The sequence below is a fragment of the Caretta caretta genome, chromosome 9, assembly GCF_965140235.1.
Source record: "Caretta caretta isolate rCarCar2 chromosome 9, rCarCar1.hap1, whole genome shotgun sequence".
NCBI classification, from domain to species: Eukaryota; Metazoa; Chordata; order Testudines; family Cheloniidae; genus Caretta; species Caretta caretta.
This window is the reverse complement of record NC_134214.1, coordinates 64,157,079-64,184,310: the sequence shown is the minus strand read 5'-3', so window position 1 is coordinate 64,184,310 and position 27,232 is coordinate 64,157,079. Positions and strand designations below refer to the sequence as shown.

The 27,232-nt window shown below is 48.5% G+C and overlaps 1 protein-coding gene across 2 annotated transcripts; it reads left to right on the top strand.

Moving 5' to 3' along the window:
• Positions 1–98: 98 nt before the first annotated feature.
• LOC125642254 (mitochondrial fission factor) lies at positions 99–27,232 on the top strand. Of its 2 annotated transcripts, XM_048863268.2 has the most exons (7): positions 99–184; positions 14,693–14,920; positions 16,711–16,874; positions 18,862–18,947; positions 21,386–21,541; positions 23,934–24,012; positions 24,558–27,232. In XM_048863268.2, the coding sequence occupies exons 2-7, from the start codon at positions 14,719–14,721 to the stop codon at positions 24,687–24,689; spliced, it is 819 nt and encodes a 272-aa protein (XP_048719225.2). In that variant the 5' UTR covers positions 99–184; positions 14,693–14,718; the 3' UTR covers positions 24,690–27,232. The 2 variants fall into 2 exon arrangements, with proteins under 2 accessions (XP_048719225.2, XP_048719226.2); XM_048863269.2 differs by lacking the exon at positions 21,386–21,541.

Here is a 27,232-nt window from a genome sequence, read left to right as displayed (position 1 = left end):
CACCTGCCATGTCTCATTAACCGGTCCTTCTGTCTCTTTAAAAGAGTGAAGGACAGCTGTATCATTCAGCCAATCCCACAGCTTTTCTGGAGCCTAAACTGCCAAAATGGGAGGGATCAGGACTTCTGGGGTTGACATCACCGTCCAGCTGATTGCAAGGGACCGGAAGAAGAGTTGTTTACAGGTTAGTAAGTTTCATTAATAAACTGGAAATAACAAGAATACCATGAAGCTAATCAGCTGAAAGGGGAACAAAGTTGGCTAGAGCAAAGGGGGATGGTGGGTTTGTGGCTTTAGAGAGGGTGCACAACATAGCAAAGTTTTAGTTTCCTTTCTGGAGCAATTCACTCTGGACTTGCCTGGGCTAACTACGTGAACGATTCCAGCTTCTCTCTCTTCCTAGCTGTGGCCTGACAAAGACATCAGGCTCCTGGCTTAGCTTTCTTGACTTTACTTTTATTTTTTTTTAGTTTGTTTGGTTTGTTTAATTAAAATTGAATTTGCAAAATGTCCATTTTTCACTCATGTTGACTTGGAAGTGAAAACGATATTTTCTTTTCCAAAATATTGTTTTTAAAGAGCTCATACTAAAATAAAAACAGATCACACTTTTTCCTTTTTAATCTGCATCACCCAAAGTTCTCCTTGAAAAAAGATTTTGGGAAGAACAAAAATAATTGCAGAATTTGTACAAAGGGGTTTACAGCTGTTGTCATGTACAAAGGGACAGTAAGAAATCGTAGAAGGAGAAGTTTACATCTGCATGTACCATACCCTGCTGAAGCTTGACCTGATAGAAGGCTGTTCAGAGTTCCATAAAAATTATTGTTGTATTTTTAAAAAAAAAATCAGAAAACCAAGGTTAAGAATATCAGGTATGTATGCCTGTGACTTGCAGGGAGAAGTGTGTTTACAGAGCTTCCCTATGTTCCAGGGACAGGATCAGGACTGGGGAGGAATGATTGTTTATCTTGGGGCAGGGGTGATTGGCTGCCTCGCAAGGCGAACTGGAAACAAATCTCTCTCCTGACGAGTTCTGCCTCTTGATTTCGGCATAAGCCTGGTGCAGTTTACCTTGGGCTGTTTCCCTCCCAGCTAGGGCTTCGTTGTTGTTTTCTGTAGGGAAAATTAAATGAGTTCTGTTTTTGGAAGTGGGGGTTTCCCCTCTGATTTGTATTAGGCTGGCATATGTAATCACACACACACTGAAGAGTATGTGATACGTATACCAGCCTAACAGGGCAAAGCCAGCCCTCCTGTTCCTCATGGCTGGAGCTCAGCTCTTGCTGCTTGTGATATTACAAGGCCCCCTCTTGTGGATGTCAGTAGAGCTCATTCTCTACTCTGCCTCCCCTGCTATTGCTGTATGTGTTGCTTGCCTCCTCGCACATGGAGCCCACCTGCTTTTCCTTCCTTGGCCCGATGCCATGCTGCAAGCCAGGCTGCTCCCAGAAGCCTTTGGCACTAAGGGCAGAGCTTGATTCATTAAGCAGGACAATGCACTTGTTTCTGATAACACCTCTGCTACTTGAGGTGTCCTGGAGTGCTTTCTGCAGGGACGGGTTACCTGTGGGAATGCAGTCACTGTGCAGGCAAACATAGCAGTCGCTGGATCAAATTCCAATCTGGTGTAGGCAGATGTCAGGAGAGTTACTTCTACCCCCGCTGGCTCAGAACGTGGCCTGTTAAGCAATCCATAATAGCTCCTACCCAACTGCCACAGCTCATGGAGGGTTTAATGAGACTGAGCACAAAACGCTGGTCATCCTTTACTCTCTGTGTGAAGCACATGACACCTTCCCAGTACAGGGAGCCCGAAGTGATCTCAATTTTTTTTAACATCTGATCCAAAGAATGGATCTGTTAGCAATGCACTGTCCCCTTGCCAGTGCCTAATAAGGTCAGTGTTTGGATCAAAGCTCTGTGTGTGTGTGTGTGTGTGTGTGTGTGTGGATCTGAAATGCTCCTCAGCACTTCCTGTCCCCCAGCTCTGCCAATGCACCTCTAGCCTAAATCTGCAGTCAGTGCCTCCTGCCGTCCCCCTACTAGGCACTCACAGCTCCATTCATGCATCTCAGCCCTCCCTGCCATTCCGGTCCCACCCACCCACTCGCTCTGCCTATCCATCTCAGTCTCAAACCTTCAGCACCTCTGGTTCATCCCTGGGCTCTCCATGCAGCTCTGCCAGTGCCCCTTCACCCTTGCTCTGCATCACCCTACATTCCAGCAATGGGTGTTGCCTAGTGTTCCGGTCCTCTCTTTACAGTAAGATTGACAAAATTGAGGCCAATGAAGTCACTCCCATGTGTGACTTGAACAGGATTAGACCTTATGTCTTCAGAGGAGAAGGGCAGATATTCCACAGGGTCCTTAATGCACATTTAAAGCCCCATCCAGCACTTGTGGGGTCACAGTACCTGGTGAAGCTTTTCATGGAATAAGGGCAGGTGGTTCCCTCCAGACAAGGGGCTCCTGAGTGCCCCCCTCAGGAAGGGTTGGCTGAGTCAGAAATTTTCTCTGACTTTTGATGCTTAAAATGCAGAGAATCAGCCCAAAAGCCACTCCTGTTCTGCTGATGTGATGGGCTCGTTTTGCGGCTGCAAAAAAAGCCCTGAAGAAAGGTGATTGTGTGGTGGTTGTTTTTTTTTGTTTTGTTTTTGTGTAGTTTTTATTTTCTTTTTTTTTAAAGAAGGAAATCCATCTGCTTGAGCCCTTCATTCTCATGTATTTTGACAGCTGAATTTTTAGTCTTATTAGTCTGACTCTCCTTGGGGCCTACGTCCTCATTCCCCTCTGGTCCCTGAGCTCTTTAAAAGCTGTGATATTTCCATTGGTGATTAGAAAACGAATAGATCTTCCACTGTGCAGGAATTGAGCATGGCTTCTTTTAATGTCGAGTTTTCTAATGACCCACATTGCTTTATAACACAGCAAAAACCTGAAGGAAAAGACCATAGATTGCATACACTACAGTTGTGATCAGTGAGCTAGGGGTCTGGAGAAAGGGTCTCTCTGTGAGGGTTCATTGACTCTGGCATTTACTTTGTCTCTTGGTCTACCAGGGCCTAGATCAGGGGTGGGCAAACTTTTTGGCCTGAGGGCCACATTTGAGTGGGGAAATGGCATCCAGAGCCATGAATGTAGGACTGTGGCAGGGGGTTGGGGTGCGGGTGTGGTGTGCAGGAAGGGGCTCAGGGCAAGGATTTGGGGTACGGAGTGTACCAGGGACTCACGGCAGGGGGTTGGGGGGCAGGAGGGCTGTGGGGTGTGGCAGGGGGCTCAGGGCAGGGGTGTGGCATGGAGCTCAGGGCAGGGGGCTGGAGAGCGGAGGGGTTCACGGTTTGGGCTTCGGCATGGTGCTGCTTATCTTGAGCCACTCCAGGGTGGCAGTGGCATGCAGCGGGGCTAAGGCAGTCTCCCTGCCTGCCCTGGCCCTGGCCCACTCCTGGAAGTGGCTGGCACGATGTCCCTGCGGCCCCTAGGGGATGGAAGGGCAGAGGACTCCGTGTGCTGCCCTTGCCTGCGGGTACCTCCCCCGAAGCTCCCATTGGATGTGGTTCCCTGTTCCTGGCCAACAGGAGCTGCGGGGGACGGTGCCTGCAGGCAAGGGCAGCACGCTGAGCCTCTGTGCCCCCTCTTCCTCAGGGGCCACGGGGACGTGGTGCCAGCTGCTTCCGGGAGTGGTGCGGGGCCAGGGCAGGCAGGGAGCCTGCCTTGGCCCCGCAGCACCACGGGGTTGGTAATCCTGCGGGCCAGATCCAAAGCCCTGATGGGCCAGATCCGGCCTGCGTGGGCTGTAGTTCACCCACCCCTGGCCTAGATCTACTGGTCTCCAAGGCTCGCTGCAAGATACTTCTATTTTTTCAGAATTTGGGGGGCTGGGATGGAAGAGAGGACAGCGCTAGTTTAAGGATGTGCTCTGCAGACCGTTCTGGGATAGCAGTGTGGGGTACATGCTGTTAAAGCTTGTAACAGGTTTTTTTAGAAGTGCCTGTCACTGCTTTAGCATCTGCATTCAGGCCCTGATTCAATACCGCAGATAAAAAGCGGTTTAGTGGACTGGGACTCCTAAAATGTGGCTTCTATTCCTGTCTCTGCCACTAGTTTGCTGGATTATCCTGGGCATGTCACTTCCCCTCGCCATGCCTCAGTTCCCCCCTCCCCCATCTTGCGTAATATTGTAAGGTCTTTGATACAGTGACTCTCTCTTGGCCTTTGTTAGGCCAACAAGGATCGTTTATCTGTTCTGACCTCCGGCATAACAATCTGTGAATGGACTTAATCATATGCATAAAGTTCAGCAACAGCTTTTCTGGAGTGCCCTGATGCCACTATGTAAATCCATGGAATGCCCACACTATGTGCAGGTCTGGTCATCCCATATCAAAAAAGATATTAGAATTGGAAAAGGTACAGAGAAGGGCAACAAAAATGATTAGGCACATTAGGAACAGCTTCCACAGGGAGAGATTAAAAGGATTGGGTCTTCTCAGCTTGGAAAAGAGACGACTAAGGTGGGAGGGGGGAATATGACAGAGTCTATAAAATCATCAACGGGGTGAAGAAAGTAAATAAGGAAGTGTTTACCCCGTAACACAAGAACCAGAGGTCACCCAATGACACTAATAGGCAGCAGGTTTAAAACAAACGTAAGGAAGTATTTCTTCACCCAACACACAGTCAACCTGTGGAACTTGTTGCCAGGGGTTGCTGTGAAGGCCAAAAGTATAACTGGGTTCAAAAAAGAATTGGCTCAGTTCATGGAGGACAGGGCCATCAATGACTGTTAGCCAAGATGGTCAGGGACATCATCCCAGGCTCTGGGTCTCCTTAGCCTCTGACTACCAGAAGCTGGGATTGGATGACTGGGGATGGATCACTCAATGGCCTGTTCTGTTCATTCCCTCTGGGACACCTGGCATTGGCCACTGTCGGAAGACAGGATACTGGGCTAGCTGGACCTTTGGTCTGACCCATATGGCCATTCTTATGTTCTCTTGTTCTTCTAATGGGGCTCCAAGGAACAACTCAGTTGAGGATGCCATTGAACTGACACTTGTCAGGAGAAGCCCCCACTTTGACACTGTGGAACAGACCTGGGGGAACGCAGCTCTCTTGAGCGTACACTTGAAAGCAGGAGATTCTAGCAGTTGATGTCAGATAAGTTTCTATTTTTTTTATTTAAGTAAAGATTTGACTTGATTTAATGAAGAGAGAACTGACTGACTGAGGCAGGTGGCAAAGGGAGACTGCTGATCATGATGGAAATGGGTTGCTTCGCAGTCACCTGGTCCTTCCACCCCACCCTCTCCTTTCTTTCACCTGCTGTGCTTTCTCATAACCCTGGTTGTGAGCTCTGGGGCAGGGATTGCTTGTTATACTATTTGTACAGCACCTACTGCAAAGAAACCCTGATTCTTGATTTTTGGGGCGGGAGGGGGCCTCCAGGTGCAACCGTAGTGCAAATAATAAAAATTTGCCCTCTGATGGCTTTGAAAGTCTCCTGCAATAGATTCTTTGGGCCAGATCTCTGGGCCTGGTCGAGCTGTGCTCAGTGCAGAACCTTGAGTGAGGGTCAGGGTGGGGAGTGGCTCTAAGGTCTCTGTTAGCTCTGTTGAGCCTCAGCCCTGGCGGCTGAATCAGCCACCAGTATGACTTAGAGCAGCATGAGGGCGGCTCTGCATGAAGCCATTTAGTCTCCTCTGCCAGCTGAGAATGGATGCAGCCCATTGTACTCTGGCTCCATGCTATCCCAGCCCACCCAGGGTGTCCCCTATGTTTGCAAAGGAATGGGGCACATAGAACTGGCTACGGGGTTTTACAGCACCCTGGGATTCCCCTGACATCAGGGCAATCCCCAATGACCCTGTGCTCTTTGGACCATCCAAGTGGCACAAAGGCCCTGGGTGTATGGGCCAGGATATGGCCCTTTTCCCCTATGCAGCAGGCTGTCGAGAGCAACTGCCTGGCTGATATATTTTTCCAGTTAGATTTAATGACCCTCTAGACACATTTTTAAAGTGATCAGCCCCTGAAGCCGGATGATAACTATTTGAAACTCCCATGCCTGGCTCAGCAGAGCCCCTTTACTCAGCCGTAGGGGACCATGCATCCCTCCTATCTGAGGCCAGCCTTGGGCCGAGCAAACTCTCAGGAACATCTGCAGAGCCAAGCCTCTGGACTCTCTGATTGTGCTACCTGCATGTTGGTTTTGGGGGCTGTCTGCCCAGCCTGTGAGGGCAAAGGGATCGGAGGGGACTGTCACAAGGAGAAGTTGGCATCTCTGCAGGGTGGTGCAGTGCCATCCATTGCCCGACACCTCTGTGGGTGTCAGGACAGGGTGGGGAGGAGCTTGTGTATCTCAGATCCCACACAGAGCCGAAGGCTTTGGTGCCGTGGTGGATTCAGAAGGCAAGCGAATGGGTGACTGGGCAGAAAATCAGGGCAATGCTACTAAAAATAGACTGGGGGCGTACTGCCATCAACAAGGCTGGGCCCCAGTGTGTTCACTTGTGTTCCTGAAGCTTCCTCCTCTGACCTCATCTCCCTTTTGGTGCCTCCGCTCCCCTTGCCATCCTTCGGGTGGTCCTTTTCCTCTCTGAGGTTCTGAGCCACACGGCGCCCCTGCTGGGCTCCCTGGGGAACCGCAGCCATTGCTACGGAAATCCTGATCTAGCAGGGGACCGGCTAGTGGGGACAGGGTGTGTGGTGGGAGGTGTGGAGTGGGAGGTAGCCAGGATGACTGAGAAGAGGGATTGGTCTGAGATGTGGCTCTGATTGGATTCTGTCTCATCCCTCCCCCCCCACCCCGCGATGGAAATAGCCTAGCTGCTGGCCTGCTTCTCAGTCTTTCCCTCTCCCTGCTGCCGCCGAACCTATAAAGAGAACAAAAACTGGGGGAGGCTTTTGAGCCAAGCCGTGCTGCATGTTTTCTTCCCAGCTAAAATCCTCTTTGGCCATTAATGCCTTCTCTGACACCAGGCTCTGATGCAGTGCTTTACATCCAAAAAGCTTAACAAAGAGGGAGGAGGGGGCAGTGTCATTATCCCCATATTACAGAGGGGAAACTGAGGCACAGAGCGGGGAAGTGACTTGCTGAAGGCCACTCAGGCAGAGCTGGGAAATAGACCCCAGTTCTCCTGAGTCCCAACCCAGTGCTCTATCAGCTTAGCTATGCTGTCTCCCCTGTGGCTGTGTGAGCTGGGGAGCCCACATAATCTTTGGGCTTCCCCTCCACTCCCGCCCTGGGGAGAGCTGACTGCACCACAAACATGAATGAATTTGGTGTGATCTCCCTGGTGCAGATGGGGGAATGGAGGTGTGGGGAGACTGACATATCCAAGGTCGCTCAGCAAGTCAGCGGCAGAACTCGGGTGCTTTTCTCCCCAGCATTTATTCTCGCCCTCTTGCAGCCCCATGGAGAGCACCTCTCTCTGCTTGACTTCCTGCTGCACCCAGCCAGTGTGGCTTGTTCTGTGAGGTTTCTAGCTTCAAAAGAGCAGCTGCTGGGGGTGGGGCGGGGGGTGGGGGCTGTGGCTAGAGCCCCAGTACCCATCTGATGATGATGATTTTCTCTAGGGGAAAAAGAATTGAGCTGTTTAAAATAAATCCACAGCAAAACTCTCTTGGCTGGAGAAATATGTTTCTTGAATCCTTCCTGGGTTGGTCTTCGTACACTCCTTTACCAGAACTGCTCCCCTCCTGCTTTTCATCCTTTTTTTTTTTTTTCTTTTGTTACTTTTTGGGGCAGGGCCCATAGATTGTTTTGTTTTTTTTCCCTCTATTGTTTATTTAATAAGCATATTGGTCACAAAGTTCCTAGGGACAACCCACATTCATCACCCCATCGTGCAAGGCATTGTACAGACACGCTAGTAAAGCTCCCATGTACATTTACAATGTTCCAGCCACCCAAGCCAGACCCTGCATGCACCTCCTGGATCCCTGGGGTTTTCCCCACTTACCCCAGCACTTGCCCCTTCCCCATGTCTAGTCCAGATCCTCTTGTCACATTGGGCACTGCTCTTCAACCAGCGGCTGGCTGCAGAGTGGTGCAAAGTCCCTGTCACATTGTGCTCTGTGGCAGAGGCCTTTAGGCCAGCCTGCCATGGAGACTTTGTGAAAGGACAACTATCTTAACAGGATAACCATGTGGTGTAACAGCAGTTTGGACATTGCTTGAGTTCTGTTGACTAGTAGCTTCTCCCCTGTGCTTTCTTGGCACACTGGGTGCCTACCGAGTGGGTGATTGACAGTGGTGGCCCTACTGCTTTTTAAAGCCCTGGTTGTATTCCCTGGCTACTTTTGGGATCATCTCCTTGACATTTGTCCTAACAAGCATCTCCGTTGAGACTCAACCCACCTGTTAGGAAGTTCACCATTGCACACCTTCAATCTTCATAGAGGATTGTGCTTTTGTCTGGGTGCCTTGGAACACATGGAATTTACTCTCCCACCCACCAAAGCCTTCCCTCTAGCTCAGGCGTTCTCAAACTTCATTGCACCACGACCCCCTTCTGACAACAAAAATTACTACACGGCCCCGGGAGCGGGGACCAAAGCCTAAGCCCTGCCGCCCTGGGCAGGGGGGCCAAAGCTGAAGCTTAAGGGCTTCAGCCCCAGGCAGGGGGCCTGTAACCTGGGCTCAGGCTTTGGCCCTGGGCTCCAGGGAGTCTAACACCAGCCCTGGCAACACCATTAAAACAGAGTCATGATCCACTTTGGGGTCCTCACCCATAGTTTGAAAAATGCTGCCTAGCTCCTCTCGCTCGTAGCTTTTTAAACAGTAAAACTGCTACACCTATGGGGTATGTCTACACTACGAAATGAGGTCGAATTTATAGAAGTCGGTTTTGTAGAAAGCGTTTTTATACAGTCAATTGTGTGTGTCCCCACACAAACGCTCTAAGTGCACGTAATTGGCGGAGTGTGTCCACAGTACTGAGGCAACCATCAACTTCCCGAGCGTTGCACTGTGGTTAGCTATCCCACAGTTCCTACTGTCTCCGCTGCCCATTTGAATTCTGGGTAGAAATCCCAGTGCCTGATGGGGCTAAAACATTGTCACAGGTGGTTCTGGGTACATATCGTCAGGCCCCCCCCTTCCCTCCCTCCCTCCCTCCGTGAAAGCAAGGGCAGACAATCGTTTTGCGCCTTTTTTCTTTAGTTACCTGTGCAGACGCCATACCACAGCAAGCATGGAGCCCGCTCAGCTAACCGTCACTGTATGTCTCCTGGGTGCTGGCAGACACGGTACTGCATTGCTACACAGCAACAGTTCATTGCCTTTTGGCAGCAGACAGTGCAGTATGACTGGTAGCAGTCGTCAATGTAGTCCAAGGTGCTCTTTTAACCAACCTCAATGAGGTCAGGGGCGCATGGGCAAACATGGGAGTGATTCAGCCAGGTCATTTCCCTTTTAAGTTTCGTCTCATGGCGATTCAGTCCTACCGGCAGTGCACTGTCTTTTAATCTGCAGCCAGCAGAAGACGATGGCCAGCAGTCATACTGCACCGTCTTCTGCCGAGCACCCAGGAGATGACGATGGCTAGCAGTCGTACTGCACAGTCTGCTGCCAGCAAGATCTATAAAGATAGATGAAGTGGCTCAAAATAAGAAATAGACCAGATTTGTTTTGTATTCTTTTTCTCCTCCCTCCCTCCATGAAATCAACGGCCTGCTAAACCCAGTTTTGAGTTCTATCCTTGAGGGGGCCATTCTGTTTCTCGCAAAGCCACCCCCTTTGTTGATTTTAATTTCCTGTAAGCCATGTTGTCAGTCGCCCCTCCCTCCGTCAGGGCAACAGCAGACAATCGTTCCGCGCCTTTTTTCTGTGCAGACGCCATACCACGGCAAGCATGGAGCCCGCTCAGATCACTTTGGCAATTAGGAGCACATTAAACACCACCCGAATTATCCAGCAGTATATGCAGCACCAGAACCTGGAAAAGCAAAACCAGGCGAGTAGGCAACGTCAGCACTGTGATGAGAGTGATGAGGACATGGACACAGACTTCTCTCAAAGCAGGGGCCCTGGCAATGTGGGCATCATGGTGCTAATGGTTCATGTGGTGGATCGCCGATTCTGGGCTCGGGGAAACAAGCACAGACTGGTGGGACCGCATATTGTTGCAGGTCTGGGACAATTCCCAGTGGCTGTGAAACTTTCACATGCGTAAGGGCACTTTCGTGGAACTTTGTGACTTGCTTTCACCTGCCCTGAGGCACATGAATACCAAGATGAGAGCAGCCCTCACAGTTGAGAAGCGAGTGGCGATAGCCCTGTGGAAGCTTGCAACGCCAGACAGCTACCGGTCAGTCGGGAATCAATTTGGAGTGGGCAAATCTACTGTGGGGACTGCTGTAATGCAAGTAACCAATGCAATCAAAGATCTGCTGATATCAAGGGTAGTGACCCTGGGAAATGTGCAGGTCCTAGTGGATGGCTTTGTTGCAATGGGATTCCCTAACTGTGGTGGGGCCATAGATGGAACCCATAACCCTATCTTGGCACGGGAGCACCAAGCCGGTGAGTACACAAACCCTAAGGGGTACTTTTCAATAGTGCTGCAAGCACTGGTGGATCACAAGGGACGTTTCACTAACATCAACGTGGGATGGCCGGGAAAGGTACATGACGCTCACATCTTCAGGAACTCTGGTCTGCTTCAAAAGCTGCAGGAAGGGACTTTATTCCCAGAAAATAACCGTTGGGGATGTTGAAATGCCTATAGTTATCCTTGGGGACCCAGCCTACCCCTTAAGGCCATGGCTCATGAAGCCATACACAGGCAGCCTGGACGGTAGTCAGGAGCTGTTCAACTACAGGCTGAGCAAGTGCAGAATGGTGGTAGAATGTGCATTTAAAAGCACGCTGGCGGAGTTTACTGATGCAGTTAGACCTCAGCGAAACCAATATTCCCACTGTTATTACTGCTTGCTGTGCGCTCCACAATATCTGTGAGAGTAAGGGGGAGACATTTATGGCGGGGTGGGAGGTTGAGGCAAATCGCCTGGCTGCTGGTTACGCGCAGGCAGACACCAGGGCGGTTAGAAGAGCACAGGAGGGCGCGGTGAGCATCAGAGAAGCTTTGAAAACCAGTTTCATGACTGGCCAGGCTACAGTGTGAAAGTTCTGTTTGTTTCTCCTTCATGGAAACCCCCCTCCCCTTGGTTCACTCTACTTCCCTGTAAGCTAACCACCCTCCCCTCCTCCCTTCGATCACCGCTTGCAGAGGCAATAAAGTCATTGTTGCTTCACATTCATGCATTCTTTATTAATTCATCACACATATAGGGGGATAACTGCCAAGGTAGCCCAGGAGGGGTGGTGGAAGAGAGAAGCACCAGGAGGGGTGGTGGAGGAGGGAAGGACAAGGCCACACAGCACTTTAAAACTTATTGAATGCCAGCCTTCTGTTGCTTGGGCAATCCTCTGGGGCAGAGTGGCTGGGGGGCCAGGAGGGCCCCCCCCGCCCCCGTGTTCTTGGGCGTCTGGGTGAGGAGGCTATGGAACTTCGAGGAGGGCGATTGGTTACACAGGTGCTGTAGCAGCAGTCTATGCTCCTGCTGCCTTTCCTGCAGCTCAACCATATGCTGGAGCATATGAGTTTGATCCTCCAGCAGCCTCAGCATTGAATCCTGCCTCCTCTCATCACGCTGCCTTCAGCTTCAGCCCTCTCTTCAGCCCGCCACCTCTCCTCCCGGTCGTTTTGTGTTTTCCTGCACTCTGACATTGTCTGCCTCCACACATTCGTCTGTGCTCTGTCAGTGTGGGAGGACTGCATGAGCTCAGAACATTTCATCGCGAGTGCGGTTTTTTTCGCCTCCTAATCTTCGTTAGCCTCTGGGAAGGAGAAGATTCTGTGATCCTTGAAACACATGCAGCTGGTGGAAGGGGAAAAAAAAGGGACAGTGGTATTTAAAAAGACACATTTTATAGAACAATGGGTACACTCTTTCACGGTAAACCTTGCTGTTAACATTACATACACAGCACATGTGCTTTCGTTCCAAGGTCGCATTTTGCCTCCCCCCACCACGTGGCTAGCCCCTCCTCCCTCCCCGTGGCTAACAGCGGGGAACGTTTCTGTTCAGCCACAGGCAAACAGCCCAGCAGGAACCAGCTCCTCTGAGTGTCCCCTGAAGAAAAGCACCCTATTTCATTCAGGTGACCATGAATGATATCTCACTCTCCTGAGGATAACACAGCGAGATAAAGAACGGATGTTGTTTGAACGCCAGCAAACATACACTGCAATGCTTTGTTCTACGATGATTCCCGAGTACGTGCTACTGGCTTGGAGTGGTAAAGTGTCCTACCATGGTGGATGGAATAAGGCTTCCCTCCCCAGAAACCTTTTGCAAAGGCTTTGGGAGTACATCCAGGAAAGCCGCGAATGCCAGGGCAAATTAATCCTTAAACATGCTTGCTTTTAAACCATGTATAGTATTTTAAAAGGTACATTCACCAGAGGTCCCTTCTCCACCTGGCGGGTCCGGGAGGCAGCCTTGGGTGGGTTTCGGGGGTACTGGCTCCAGGTCCAGGGTGAGAAACAGTTTCTGGCTGTCAGGAAAACCGGTTTCTCTGCTTGCTTGCTGTGAGCTATCTACAACCTCCTCCTCATCATCATCCTCTTCCTCGTCCCCAAAACCTGCTTCCGTGTTGCCTCCATCTCTATTGAAGGAGTCAAACAACACGGCTGGGGTAATGGTGGCTGAACCCCCTAAAATGGCAAGCAGCTCATCATAGAAGCGGTATGTTTTGGGCTCTGACCTGGAGCGGCCGTTTGGCTCTCTGGTTTTCTGGTAGGCTTGCCTCAGCTCTTTAAGTTTCCCACGGCACTGCTTCCAGTCCCTGTTGTGGCCTCTGTCCTTCATCCCCTGGAGATTTTGACAAATGTTTTGGCATTTCGAAAATGAACATAGTTCTGATAGCACGGATTCCTTTCCCCATACAGCGATCAGATTCCGTACCTCCCGTTCGGTCCATGCTGGAGCTCTTTTGCGATTCTGGGACTCCATCATGGTCACTGTTGCTGATGAGCTCTGCATGGTCACCTGCAGCTTGCCACGCTGGCCAAACAGGAAATTGAAATTCAAAATTCGCGGGCCTCTTCCTGTCTACCTGGCCAGTGCATCTGAGTTGAGAGCGCTGTCCAGAGCGGTCACAATGGAGCACTCTGGGATAGCTCCCGGAGGCCAATACAGTCTAATTGTGTCCACAGTACCCCAAATTCAACCCCGGCAAGGCCGATTTCAGCGCTAATCCCCTTCGGGGGTGGAGTAAAGAAATTGATTTTTAAGAGCCCTTTAAGTCGAAAAAAAGGGCTTCGTCATGTGGACGGGTGCAGGGTTAAATCGATTTTAACGCTGCTAAATTCAACCTCAACTCCTAGTGTAGACCAAGGCTATGTTTGCTGTGTACTGAAACTTTAAGTTTTGAAAAGCCCCTCTTGATTTATGAGGAGAGGCTGAGGGAACTGGGGTTATTTAGTCTGCAGAGAAAAGTGAGGGGGGGATTTGATAGCAGCCTTCAACTACCTGAAGGGGGGTTCCAAAGAGGATGGTGCTCAGCTGTCCTCAGCGGTAGCAGACGACAGAACAAGGAGCAATGGTCTCAAGTTGCAGTGGGGGAGGTCAAGGTTGGATACTCAAGGGGAACTGCTTCACTAAGAGGGTGGTGAAGTACTGGGATGGATTACCTAGGGAGGTGGTATCTCCATCCTTGGAGGTTTTCAAGTCCTGGCTTGACAAAGCCCTGGCTGATATGATTCAGTTGGGGTTGGTGCTGCCTGGAGCAGGGGGTTGGACTAGATGACCTCCTGAGGTCCCTTCCAACCCTAATCTTCTATGATTCTCTGAGACTCTGACCATTTTCTTCTTAAAGGCACACTAGGGCTGCTCAGAAAACAAGCCTTTTTCTTGCAGAAAATTGCTCTGAAAATGGCAGCGGGGAATTAATTTTTGTTGAAATTTCCCAGAGGAAAATTTCAGCTTTTTCCCTGAAAGAAAATAAATTGTTTCTCTGGTTTTTGACAAAGACTTGAAATTTTGTGTGGCCAGAACACTCTTTTCATATGAAAAAAATAAAATAAAATTCTGAGTTGAATTGAAAACCCAGTTTTCCCTCAAAAATACAAACAAAACCTTTTTGGTGGAAAAATTTTGCCTGGCTGTACCATGTATACTGTGCTCTTTCCTATGGACAATTTACTACTTTCTTGCTCATTGCCATCTACTTTCAGCAGTAAGGAATGCTCTTTGCATATGGAGAAATGTGAGTATGAACATGGTTTTCCCCTCCGACAGGAATTTTCCATTTTTAATCATTATCAGAATCTTTTTGTCTCCTCCCACCAGCTAATTCTTAGGGTGTGCCATTGTTTGGTTTTTAAAACAGTGTCTGGTTTTTTCTATTGATTACCTCTGCCATTGGCCTGCTGGGTGACCTTGGGCAACTCACTGCACTGCTCTGTGCCTCAGTTTCCCCAGTATCACCCCCCATTTCACAGATGGGCGCCCTTGTAAAATACTTTGAGGTCTGCCCATGAAAGGCCCTGTATGAGAGTTAGGGATTATTATTACGTTTGCATCTTAAATTGTGCCCACCATGGCAGGATGTGAGAGGGTTTGGTGTTGATAACTTTCTTTCAGTGCTGTGTTGGCTTTTTTTTATTGTGTGACCTCACAGGCTGCCAAAGTAAGGCTGGGAATAAAATGATGATGTGGCCGTTTCGGGGCCTAGAGGTGAACCGAGCCCCATGCGACGTGAGCTTCATGGAGGCCATCAATCAGCGCATGCAGGTGCCCAGCAGGCTGCAGGTGGTGCATGAGTCCAACCCACTGGGAAAGGAGAGAGAAGCTGAGGAGCTTCGTCCTTCCTTCCGGATGCACATCCCTGATAGGCTGTCGCTGGCAGGTGATGAAATGGGACGGCTCTGACTGGACATGGATTAGCACAGAGCATCAAATGCAATGGACTCTGTGTAGTATCCCCCATTGGCCGATCCCAACACACTTTGCACTGAGAGTGGGGACCGAGGGTTTGTTTCATTGCAAATTCTCATTGCATCGGCGGCTGCCGTGTGAGAGGCGAGAAGGGGGAAAAGCAGGGGCTGGAGTGGCGAAGAGGCAAAAGATCTGTGTCTTCCTGTAGCATGAGGGAGGTGTGGGGAGGAGTATTAGAATGATGGGGAAAGCGAGTGGGAAGTGATGATCATCACACCCTAGTAAAGGTGCCAAAGCGCCCAATGGCAGGGAGGGAATGGGCTCCAGAGAGATGAGGGAGGAGAGGTTACACTTTCCAAGCGTGGAGAGAAGATGCAGAGTGAAGAGGCAGGAGAAGGTAGCTGTGCAGTATGGCGGTGTAGCTGGAGCAGCGTGAGTCTATGGAGAGCTTTGAAAGCCATGTGGGAAATTGTGGATTTAGGTCTGGAAGTGGGTATGAAGCCAGAGATGGTGATGGAGGCGGGAGTAATGCAGCTTTCTGGGGCAGCAGAGCAGTCCTGCTGCTGCATTCTGGGCCCTAGACAGCAAGGAGCCAAGAGAGACTAAATTAGCCAAGAGGAAGTGCCAGAGATATGAGTGAGGGTTAAAGCCGGGCCACGGTGAGGCTGGTTCTGGCAGTGCTTGTGGAGCTGGTGACAGGCAGGCTTGCAGATGTGGGAGCAACAGCGTTTAGGATCCAGAATTGCTCTGATTGTGCAGCCTCAGGGGCAGAGGGCTTGAGGTGGGTGTTGTTCAGCCAAGGTTAATGAGTGTGCGTGCGCTCATCAGAGAGGGATAGGGTGGAGGAGGGAAAGATCTAAGATCCTCTTGGTGCCACTCAAGCTGGCTAATATCTTGGAGTCCCTGCTTGGGGGAGGTAGAGCTACAATCTGCATTATCCAGATCTCCCCCCCCCCCCCCCCCCCCTTGGTAGAGTCTCCTCCTTGGGATGCCAGGTAAACAAGGACTCAGGGCCCCTACTCTTTGAACACCAACGCCCAAACTGCAGTGTACTAGCCTCTTCTCTGTGCCTTGAGAGTAAGGCTGGCTTATCCTCAGCACAGCTGGTGGTGTGTGTCCAAGGAATGCTTTTTTTTTTTTTTTTTTTAGAGACTTGGAGGTAAAACTCTGATTACTTCTCTGGAGCCCGGCTTTTGGGGAGATTGAACATGCTGACTAGTAGCCAACTGCTGCCGTCAGTGCCAGATGGCTCTACTTGTTTTCATAGGCCTTAGAGGCTAAATAGGGGCACGGTTAGACTCTGCCTGAAGCAGTGAATGTCTTAGAGGAGTTTTGTCATCATTCTCCATTCAGTTTCCGGTCCATGTGGGTGTAAGAATTCCGGCATGGGATTTCCATGTGCCTGTGGGTGAGTAGTTTGAAGCCTGCCCCACTTTCAGCTAAGGGGAAGAGTGCTCCAGTGATTGCTGGAGGGAGGGAGGTGGGGAGGAAATCCTGAAATGGATTTCTATGGAAAAACCTGGAACAGGCACCGGATAAAGACTGCAGACAATGACTGTCAAAGCTGCAGGGGTGTGGGTGGTTTTGGTTTTGGGTTTTTTTGTGTGTTTTTGTTTTTCTGGAGGGGTATTGTATTGGTAGCCATAGAAACACAGGGATTTCGACATCACTTCCACCCCCAGCCCCCAGTCTGAACACGATGCTGTTATGTTCTGGGACATAGGCAAATGTTTCTAACTGCCCGCTCTTTCCTCTCTGTAGAGATGATGGATGATAGTCGAAGGCCTCTCCTGTTGGACCAGCTAAGGCAGTACCCCTCTATTGTGCATATGCCTCAGGACCCTTCCACCCAGCCTACAGGATTTGGGGAGCTCCTGTTTCTGGACACCACGACCCAGTCAGGCACCCAGAAACGCAAGCGATCGGTACTGTATCTGGAACAGACTTGGGCACGTGTAACAAGGCAGTCTCCCAGAGGAAAAATTCCTGGGATAGTGAAATTGTCCCCAGTGTCGTCTTCCTTCTGCATCCCATAGCCCACCTGATAGTGCCCCGTACCTGTGACGAAGTCCTGATTTAAGTGACAAGACAGACAATGTGTAAAAGGAGAGCTCCCACCTCTGCAGAATAGCTCGATAGGATGACTCATGTCGCAGTCTACCCCTGTGAACTCTGGTTCTGTCCAGAACAAGAGATCTTTGGAGGGGTTCTCTCTGAATTAATTTTTGCCCCACCACTAATGTCCACTGCTGTTATCTCCTCTGGGCAGAATGTGTTCTGGTGCCACTTTGTTTCATGTGGTGTGTCCAGTGCTTAATTTGTAATGAAAGAGGTGCCAGGGCTCAAGCAATTTTTTTTTTTTTTTTTACAGTCCTAATGGATGCAGCAAGCCCAGAGGTGCCAGAGCTATGAACTGCCAAACCTAGTGGTGCTGGGGCTCAGCCCTGGCACAAATTAAGCACTAGGTGTGTCCCAAATATAGGCCAGCTGGGTGGTGGGATCCCTTTTCAGCCCTTCTACTGTGTCAAACAGGAAAAGAAGTTTAGTTTTATCAGTACTTGGGGTCAAAACAGTGTTCAATAATCCAGAGACAAATTTTTACTCTAATGCAAAACTAATCTAGAAGAAAGAAGCTGTCTTTCGTTCTCCAACGATTACAGGTAGAAACTTGCATCTTTAGTCATCCAGACATTCCAACCAGGCCTTCTCTAAGGCACCTTCACCCCCTGGAGCATTACAGGAGTGCTAAGATATGTAGAGCTTAATTTCTTTCTCTTCAGAGCTCACTCATTAATCTAAATGCCAGCTCCAACTTTTCTGGCTCCAGTCAGGTCCTGGCTGTGAACTGAAACCAAGGGAAATGCTTCCACAGCCAGCTGTGAAAGGAAGCTACCAAATTTCATGTAGCTCTACTGTGGGTGATAAGGGAATGCTGCTGCTGGGAAGGGATGACACTGCGTGGGATGGTCACATATGCACTTCAGGCTCAAGTTCAAGGTTGTTCCATAAAACCTGATGGTAGTGGAAATATTTCCAAGAAAGGTTGGCTCACTGGGCCTTCTCCTGCTCCTATGGAATGGCAAAACTCATCTGTTTCCGCCCGCCCCCCCTTGTATATTTTAAGTCTCCTCATATGCTATGGCAGGAGGCTAGCCTATGATCAAACCAAGGCATAAACAGGTCAGTCTAGCTTTGCTGTCTGAGCCAAATGAAATGCAAGAGAATAAACAAACTTCAAACAAGGTTGTATACAAATTCTTTCAGCTTCAATAAGGGGTTTCATTCGAATATGACGTTTGCATTGAGACACTGTCCTTTTTATGTATTCTCGTGGAGCAAGGCTGATCATGGGCAAGGCTGGTGTGGAGATGTGTTCTGGCATATGCTGTTCCGGGATCTAAACACAATATGTCACATTAATGCCTTTATGGCCTGAATGCTTGTATAATTATGACATAATATATTATGTGTCGCACTGTATAAGAAGCGGGCTAAGATAACTACTGTGTAGGCCAGGAGGCTATTGCATAAATAGGTTATTGTGCTACCCCAGTGGCAGAGTATGAATTTGAAATTGTTGCCACGGTCCTTACTCAAGGCAAAACTCCCATTGATGCCAGTGGGTCTTTACTGGAGTGAAGACCATGGGATCAGGCCCACGTGGCTGTGACAGCACATTCGTTTACTGTGATAAAACCCACTTGGCACTGCAGTTTCACAGTAGATATGGTGGGGCTGCAATAGAGCTGTAGCAGTTCTAATGAATTACTGGGGTTGTTGCCCTCCGCTGCCTCCTACCCCTGGCTGACGATGGCAGAGCATAGGGGATGCTGTGGGATCATTGAAGGGTTGAATGAGGGGAATGACTCGCAGTCAGTACTAATACTCTGGTTTGTGTGTGCGTTCTAACAGACCCACCATGGCAGACTGCGGAAGGAGAGAACTCTAAGCGAGACCCCCCAGATTGCCTTGCGTTGCACGAACCAGAAGCCTGACCGGTGAGAACTGCCAGGGGTTAATTCCCAGGCTGAATGCTCAGCCTCTCTTATTGTGTTCAGAAAGCCCATTGGCCCAGCAGAACTCTCACGCTATGGAAGGCATGATCCCCCATCGATCTAAGGGTACTGACAGGCAGCGGCATGGAAGGAAGGGACCAAGCCCATATTGGCAAGTTCCAGTAAAATGCTCTTATTAAATGATGTCCCAGCATCAGATGATCCATCCTCTCGTGTGTGATCCTCCGTACGAGGAGCTCTCGGCTCACTGAGGGCTCAAGGCCTTGTCAGCCCTTGGCCTGACTATCCTGCTGAAAGGTGTGGCTGATGCCTGGTCCGCCTTGACCAGCTCAGGCTGGACAGGCCGTGTTTCTCAGAGCCATGTTGATCTCCCTCCTTGATCTTTAACAGCACGCTGGCCTTCTCTCGGACCGTCCATCTTTGAAGGCTGGAGCCCTTCACCAGCAATACGTTAAGATTCTGAACACCTTCCTGAGCTAGGCGTCATCTCTGTTTTACTGAGGCACAGAGAGGTTGCCCCAGTGTTACACTAGCACATCCGTAGCAGAGCCAAGGATAGAACTTGAGCCTGCTGACTCCTGGAAACACAATCCTCCTTTCCCTTTTACTAATGCTATGAAGACTGACTTTGCCAAGGGCTGGCAGGGCATGGTATGCAAGGATGGCTGTCCCTGATTACATCATTCACAGAAGCTAATAGTCAAATACCACAGTAGTGAGTGTAGTATAAGCAGATAGGTCATCTATTGACTCTGAGCTGGTGATCCTGGTTGAGCATAACTATCATAGAATGATAGAAGCAAAGATCTTAAAAGATAATCTAAGCCATAGCCTGCGCCAAGACTGGACCAAGTATACCTAGACCATCACCTGTTCTTACAAACCTCCAATGAGGAGGGGTTCCACAGCCTCCCTTGGTTACCTATTTCAGTACTCAACTATCCTTAGACTTAGAAAGTTTTTCCTAATATCTAATCTAAATCTCCCGTGCTGATTACTTCTTGTCCTATCTTCAGTGGACCAGGGAGAACAATTGATCACTGTCCTCTTTATAACAGCCCTTAACATATTTGAAGAGTGTTAGCAGGTTTCCCCTCAGCCTTCTAGTCTCAAAATTAAACATGCCCAGTTGGTCAGGTTTTCTAAACCTTTGATCATTTTTGTTGCTCTCCTCTGGACTCTCTCTCTCTCTCTCCAGTTTTCCCATATCTTTTTGAAAGCATGATGCCTAAAACTGGACACAATACTCCAGCTGAGGCCTCAGGGCTGAGTAGCATGGGATAATGACTTTGCCGGTCTCATACGATACTTCTGCTAATACCCCCCCAGCCCTCCCCGAGCATGGTATTAAGCCTTTTTTGCAGCTGCGTCACGTTCTTGGCTCCTAGTCAGTCTGTGATTCACTATCACCCCTAGATCCTTTTCAGCAGTACTACTGCCTAGCAAGTTATAACCCATTTTGTAGTTGGGAAGGAAAAAATAAAATGCACAAGTGAAGTACTTTGCACTTGTCTCTATTGAATTTTATCTTGTCGAATTCAGACCAATTGTCCAGTTTGTCCAGGGCATTTTGAATTCTAATCCTGTCCTCCAAAGAGCTTGCAATCCCTCACACATAGTGTTATAACATCTGCAGATAAGCACATTCTTCACTTCATTATCCAAGTAATTAATGAAATATTAAATCGTGCCAGACCCCCTGATGGACCCCACTCGATCCTCTCCCAGTTTGACAGCAAACCATTGATAACTACTCTGAGTATGATCTTTCAACCAGTTGAGCATCCTCTTTATAGTTGTTTCACCTAGACCCCATTTTGCTAGTTTACTTATGAGAATGTCATGTGGGACTGTCCCAAGCCTTTGTAAGATCCAGATCTATCACATCTACTGCTCCACCCCCCCTCAGTTCACTAGGGCAGTAACCCCATCAAAGAAGGAAATTAGGTTGGTTTGGCATTTGTTCTTGACAGATCCATGTTGGTCATTACTTATTACCCTATTGTGTTCTAGGTGCTTACAAACTGATTAATAATTTAGTTCAGTATCTTTCCAAGTATCGAAGTTAGGCTGATTGGTCTATAATTTCCTGGGTCTTCTTTGTTCCCCTCTTAAAAAAACAAACAAACTAGACAGGTACTATGTTTGCCCTTCTCCAGCCCTCTGGGACCTCACCTGTCTTCCATGAGTCCTTGATTGTTAGTTTTAGCTAATTTAAGTATCCATTCCATGATGCCTGGGTGTAAGTGAGATGGTACCCTTGCTAACTACATTCCACTGTAAGGCTTGGCGCAATCATAAGGATACTGAGAACAACCCAATCCTGGGTACCCTGGTGCACCAGTGTAAATGGAGGGGGAGGGGAACTGCCGCCCAGCCCAGAAGGGAATAACCGGAGTGATTCTGTATATGCCCTGCAGGCCAGACACAAGCCCACTGCCCAGCCCCCCATTCCCTCCATTTCTTCAGAATGGCAGGATCTACTCCCTGCAGAACATCTTCCAGATGGTGTACTTCCTGGGTCACCTACTCTTCCACCATGTTAAGAAGTCTGCCCGAGACCGAGCTCAGCCGAGGTGACTATCTGGCTTGCTTCAGGCCTGCATCTGCACAACTGTGTGTAGGTGCTGTCGCTTTTCACATTCCTCAAAGACACAACGTGGCATGAAGCAGAGATGCGCTTTTTAACCCTCGGGGGCAGCGCAGCAGGAGAGGAGCCGTTCAGAATATTCTCTTTGGGGGGCCTTTCGTGCTCTTTGCTGCTTTATACCCCTAATTGCTAGCCTATAATGACTGGGTGAGGGGAAACTAGCTGTGCAGTCAGCCTGGACTATCTGAAACTCTTCTGGCCATCTGCCTCTGCTAACATCAATAATTCCCTTGACTGTCCCAAATTATCTGTCTCCTGTGACATTCTCGTGACTCAGGCTATTGCCTTAATGTTACACGAGTGCTCGGGTTCTGCATTAACACTACCTAGTTGGTTTTATTGAATGGGTTTGGGGCGGTAAAGGGAGTCAAAATCCAGAGCTATTTGGCAACAGATTCCATGATCTTGAGCCTCTGACGTGAGTTTCTGATCCAGCAGCTCTCCTCTCTACAGAGTTTATAAGCTTTGTAGGCTCCCAACACCAGTGGCTATAACTCAGTCATCCTTCAATTACCTTTCAGGATCCTATTACGCTGAGCTATGCAGCCCCTGGAATTTACACATCTGTGTTCTCAGCACGCTAGGACCTCCGTAATCAAATGATTTTGAGGAAGGACAGGGGAAACGGAAGTTATATTGTGTAGACACAAAGTGACATTCACACATTTAAAGCTGCTTGACTAACGTTCTTCAAACCTGGCTTGTTTTTGGAGGTCTCTTTTCTCTACAAAACAAGCTTAGTTTGAAACTGAGTTTTGGCTATTTTTTTTTCTCTTAGCCAAATGTGCCATTTCTGATAGATGAAAAGTTTATTTTCACACAGAGTAAAAAATGACGACTGATTTTGCTCCAACGTTCATAACCAGAAACAAGCCTTTGGTAAATCTACCGCTAGATGACATTCTTGAAAGTTGCATCACTGGAAAAAGGGGGTTAGAATTAAAGATAATTTTCAGTCTAGACCATAATGGGCACTACCCAGGCCTGGCATGATTTTTTTTCAATTAAAAATTGTGGGTTGTTTCAGTTGTTAATATTTTATGTCTCTGGTGACAGAAACACTGCTGCATCACAATTATTTATTTTTACTTTTGTCATTGTATTAGAGTTATATGAAGATATAATATTGATCAGCATCCATTTCCTTAAACCTCATCTTACTGTCTTGAATTGTGGTGGTTTCCCCAGAGCAAACTTTGCAAAATAATTCAAATCCACAGAGATCTCCCATCTGTCTTATATGTATGATAACATAGTCCACATTTTGGGCCAGAGCCTCTCAGACAGTGTAAATTGGGAGCATTGAAGTCAGTGGAATGACATCTGAGGCTGGCCCGTATTTTACAATTACAACGAAATCTGTTTGGAGCACTGTGTTAGAAAAGTTGACTCTGAAAATGGCAGCTCCCTTTTACCCAGCCTGTCCTCTCGAGTCCTATCTGCTGACTTTCCCGAGACAAAGCTATTACTCCCAGCAGCCCTGCAGAATCAATGCGGCTATGGGAGAGCAAGGTGGAGCTTTTTCTGTCTCACACATGGGCAGGTCTGTCACTAGTGCTGATGGTGGGATCTTTGCTACTGGTGATGTAAGAAGCAGACAGACAAAAAAACCCCCACCATTCATGTTTTGTTTTTTGTTGTTTTTTTTTTTTTTTTTAAGGCCTCATGTAGAATTTCTCCTAAGGTCCTTTGCCTAGTGAAGTGACCCTGCTGGAGATCATGCACAGTAACTAGACAACCCTTCTTTTAACAGATCCATGGCTCATGCACTGGGACAGACACTCACCACTCAATTTTTAATGGAAAAAAATAGCAGCTTTATACATTATGGGGCAGATCTTCTGCTGGTGTAAATCAGCATGGCTCCATAGATTTCAATGGAGCTATGCCAGCTGAGGCCTTGGCCCTAATTTGTGTTTTAATGACTCTGTGTGTGGCAAACTGCCAAATGGTAAATATCACGTTCTCTATGCTCCATATGTTGGGATTCTAACAATATAGACACAGCTGTATAACACTACCCATTGCAGCATGCGCTGTATATTTTGCAATGATGGTAACTGAGGGCTGCATGTTGTTAGGGTTTAAGTGGCTGTGGTGTGGTTAAAAAGACATGCTACATCTCCACAATAACATCTGGTGGGTTTTTTTTTGTTCATCCCTCCCCTCCCCCCCCAGATTTTCCCCATCCAACAGGTGTGCTTTTTGTGTGGGTAACCCTTCCCTCACCTCCTCCTGGCTGTATACATGAGCTGATGTGATTGCATCTCTTGATCTCTGTTTGCACATTTGCATCTCTTTGTTTTCCTCCTGCCTAGCTCCCAGGACGCAGGGCCAGCCTCAGAAAGCTCCCTGGAGGAGATTGGCGTGACTGACATCATAGCAATGAGGAAACAGGTGAGAAAGAGAGGAGATGTTTTGCAACTGGACTCTGTGAAAGCTGCTTAAGGGATAATCAGAGCAGGTACCGCCAGTACCAGTAGTGGGCTCCTCTACAGCTAGCATTCTTACATTGATCCAAGCCTCCCCTCTTATCGGGGTGCCCGCAAGGGCAGTGTATCTGTGGGCTCCTCTCGCAACCATTGCTCCTATACTCGGAGCTGACTGTAGGGATTTTACTGTCCTAAGGCAACTGGGAAAGTGCTTGACCCTGGCAGACTCCAGTCACTGACACTAAATGACACTTTGCTGGACCCTAACATTTTGCTTCCTTAAGCAACTGCCTGCTGTGTCTGTGTGGTCCAGATGACGATCCTCGTCACACCAGGACAGTCTCTCCTGCTGGGAGAGGTAGATCTGGAGTAGCTGTGAGCTCCCACCCTCGCACTGGGTGCTGTTGTGCCAACCCTACAGAGACACCTGCTGGTAGAAGCTAGGGGCAGCGGCATATACACCCTCATTTGCTGCATAACTTGTAACTGACCTGGCTGCTTTTTCTGCAGTTGAACAAGATCTCTGGGAGGCTGTGGACTCTGGAGGAGCAATGTACTGGCTGGCGTCAGAAGGAGCTTCTGGTCTACTCTGTGCTAGTCTCTGCATGTCTCATCAACACCTGGCTTTGGCTAAGGAGATAAAGAGCCCTACCCATCCCAGGAGAGAGACGGCCTCTGTGTGTGTATGTGTGAATCCTTACTAGAGCACTTATGAACAGTAAACTCAGTGTGCTTCTTAAAGTGACTGGTCCACTTCTCCTAGTGTAGATTCCCTGTGGATTTGAGCCCTTTGGCCGCTGTTGGAATGAAGATGAACAGACTGGGATGTACCTGCAATGCTGGAGGAAATGTGTGTGTGTGGGGGGGTGAAGGTGAGGAGTAAGAACTGCAGGGCTGGGTTCTCTTGCCCATGCAACCAGGGAAGTGTTTGGGAGGGTTGGAGAAGGCTTGCTTATAAACAATGAATTTTGGTCTGTGTCCTGCAGCTATGCTGCTTTGGGCTGTGGCTTTATCAGATTGCTACTGCTCTATAAATATAACTATGGTGTGGTAAGCTGGTTTCAGTTAGTACCTGGATGGGAGCCTCCAGGGGTATACCAGACACTCCGAGAAGTAGTGTTGGTCGTTCAGTAGGTGGTCCTCTATTTCCTCTGCATCTGCACTGAACCAGCACCCCAGCCCTCTATCAGGGGATGCTAGGCTGCTATTGATGCCATCTTTTGGAGGAGAGACAAAACTGACGTTCTGGGCACCTGTGGCCATCAGAAATTCCACTGCATTTTGGATATGGTCAGCCCTGGTCTCTTGACCAAATTCCAGCCGGATAACTAAACATTGACTCCTTAAGATTCCCCTGTAGTTTTATTTAGGCTCTTCTACATCTCCTGCCCTAAATTCGTGTTGAGTGGCTGTGCACTTTTAAATGGTTACTATATCTCATCACAGGGAAGGCTGCATTTTTTTTTTTATGTGGCGGGTGAAGCAATCCATATTTATTTAGCTTGTAAGGCACATTGGTATCCTTGAGACTGCCAGGGGATCTGTAAGATAGCTATCAGTGTTCAGGTATTGTCTAGGAGCCTGGACGATGACTTTGGTATTTGGATGTAAAGGGGGGATAAATGGGATCTCCTGCTCAGAGCATATCCGCTGGATAATAGAATGGTTTATCAACTCTTGTAGCACTCCTGGAATGCACGGGGCTACAGGTTTGGGCTGGGGTAGAAAAGGATTGTTCTGTGCTACAGTAACTGGTGTGGAGCTGTTGTCAGTATGACCTACTGAGCAACTGAAGTGGCCCTAAGATGCTGACAAGGACCATTCTTGGCTCATTATTGGCTAAAAAACTGCCATGTGATGAATCTGGAAACTGTTGCCATCCACCTTCTTGGATCTCCGCAATCTTCTGTTTTGGAAAGATGGTAACCATTCAGCTCACGTACACAAATCACTTGCTTAGCTCACTTGCAGCCCACTATGGTTTTTGCAGAGGCATCTAACTTCACCCCTCATTTTGAATGCTGATTGTGTGCAGTAATATTTATATAGCACCAACACGCTAAGCACCTTACAGACCTGTCAGAAAGTGGGCCCAGAGGGCTTGCAATCTAAATACACAAGGTGCAAATCCAAGAAATGGGATGGATGGTACGTAGCAGGAAACAATGCAACTGAATGGTGCATTTTAGTGTGTGCGCTTGTATAGTATAATTTCACAGCCATTCATGGCTGTAATGGGGACACTTCCAGTTAGTTCTGATGTATGCATCATTACATACACCCAGAGTTTGGGCCAGATTTTTAGCCCTGTTGTAAGCAGGCTTCTCTTATTCCATCTATAAATAATGGAATTTATTTAATTTGCATAAACACAGATGCAATTTAGGTAATTTTAGATGTCATTTAAACTGCCACATAGACTTGCATTGTACCAACTAACCAGGCCTATAAATCAGATACTTGGGCACCTAAATAATCGACCCATAAATAATTGTGGGTGCAAACTGTGCTTCGGGACTGAGCTGAGGAGAACATCAAGATTTATTACAGCGGAAGCTGAAATCTGCTGATTGTTCAGCTGTCTCATCATGAAATGATGGTGAGTGCCTGGGGTGGGATGGCTAACTGCCTACAGGTGCTTCCTTCATCTCAAGGTTAAGGAACAGGCATGAGGGAGTATGGCAGGGATCTTGTAGTGCTTCTGCCTGGGTTATTCTGGGGTGATTGGATTTTAGTCTGCAGGGCTGTCACGCCAGCTTCTCTCATTCCTTTTTGGGAAGGGCCCCACCCATTCCAACGGGATCAGATGGGCCTGCTCTTCTCACTGTATCACTCCAGTCCCATGTAATGTCAAAAAAGAATCTGCTACGATTTTGCCAGCTCTTGTGGTGGCCCCTGCTCCTGAGAAGAGATGTTTGCGGTAGGAAGCTGTGCTTTCCAATCCAGTCTAGAGACTGATCCTGTGGGGCATCCAGTGCCCTCACCCTCCTTGAAATCATTTGGAGCAGGAGTCGCTCAGCAACTTGCAGGATCAGGCCTGTTGTGTCTACACAGAGGGCAATTGGTGAGTAGCCACCAGAGGTGAAATATGGGTTTATTTTGTATAAGGCAAATGTCCTGCTGATCATATGTGTGTGTGATATTTCCAGATTTATACAATCAATAAAATGCATTTTTAAACAAAA

Excerpts from the sequence above, each read along its gene's own strand:
- LOC125642254 (XM_048863268.2), top strand. The coding sequence starts at position 14,719 with ATGATGATGTGGCCGTTTCGGGGCCTAGAGGTGAACCGAGCCCCATGC. Across the intron at positions 14,921-16,710 it reads TGATAGGCTGTCGCTGGCAG|AGATGATGGATGATAGTCGA; the intron begins GTGATGAAATGG and ends TCCTCTCTGTAG. Across the intron at positions 18,948-21,385 it reads ACGAACCAGAAGCCTGACCG|GCCAGACACAAGCCCACTGC; the intron begins GTGAGAACTGCC and ends TATGCCCTGCAG.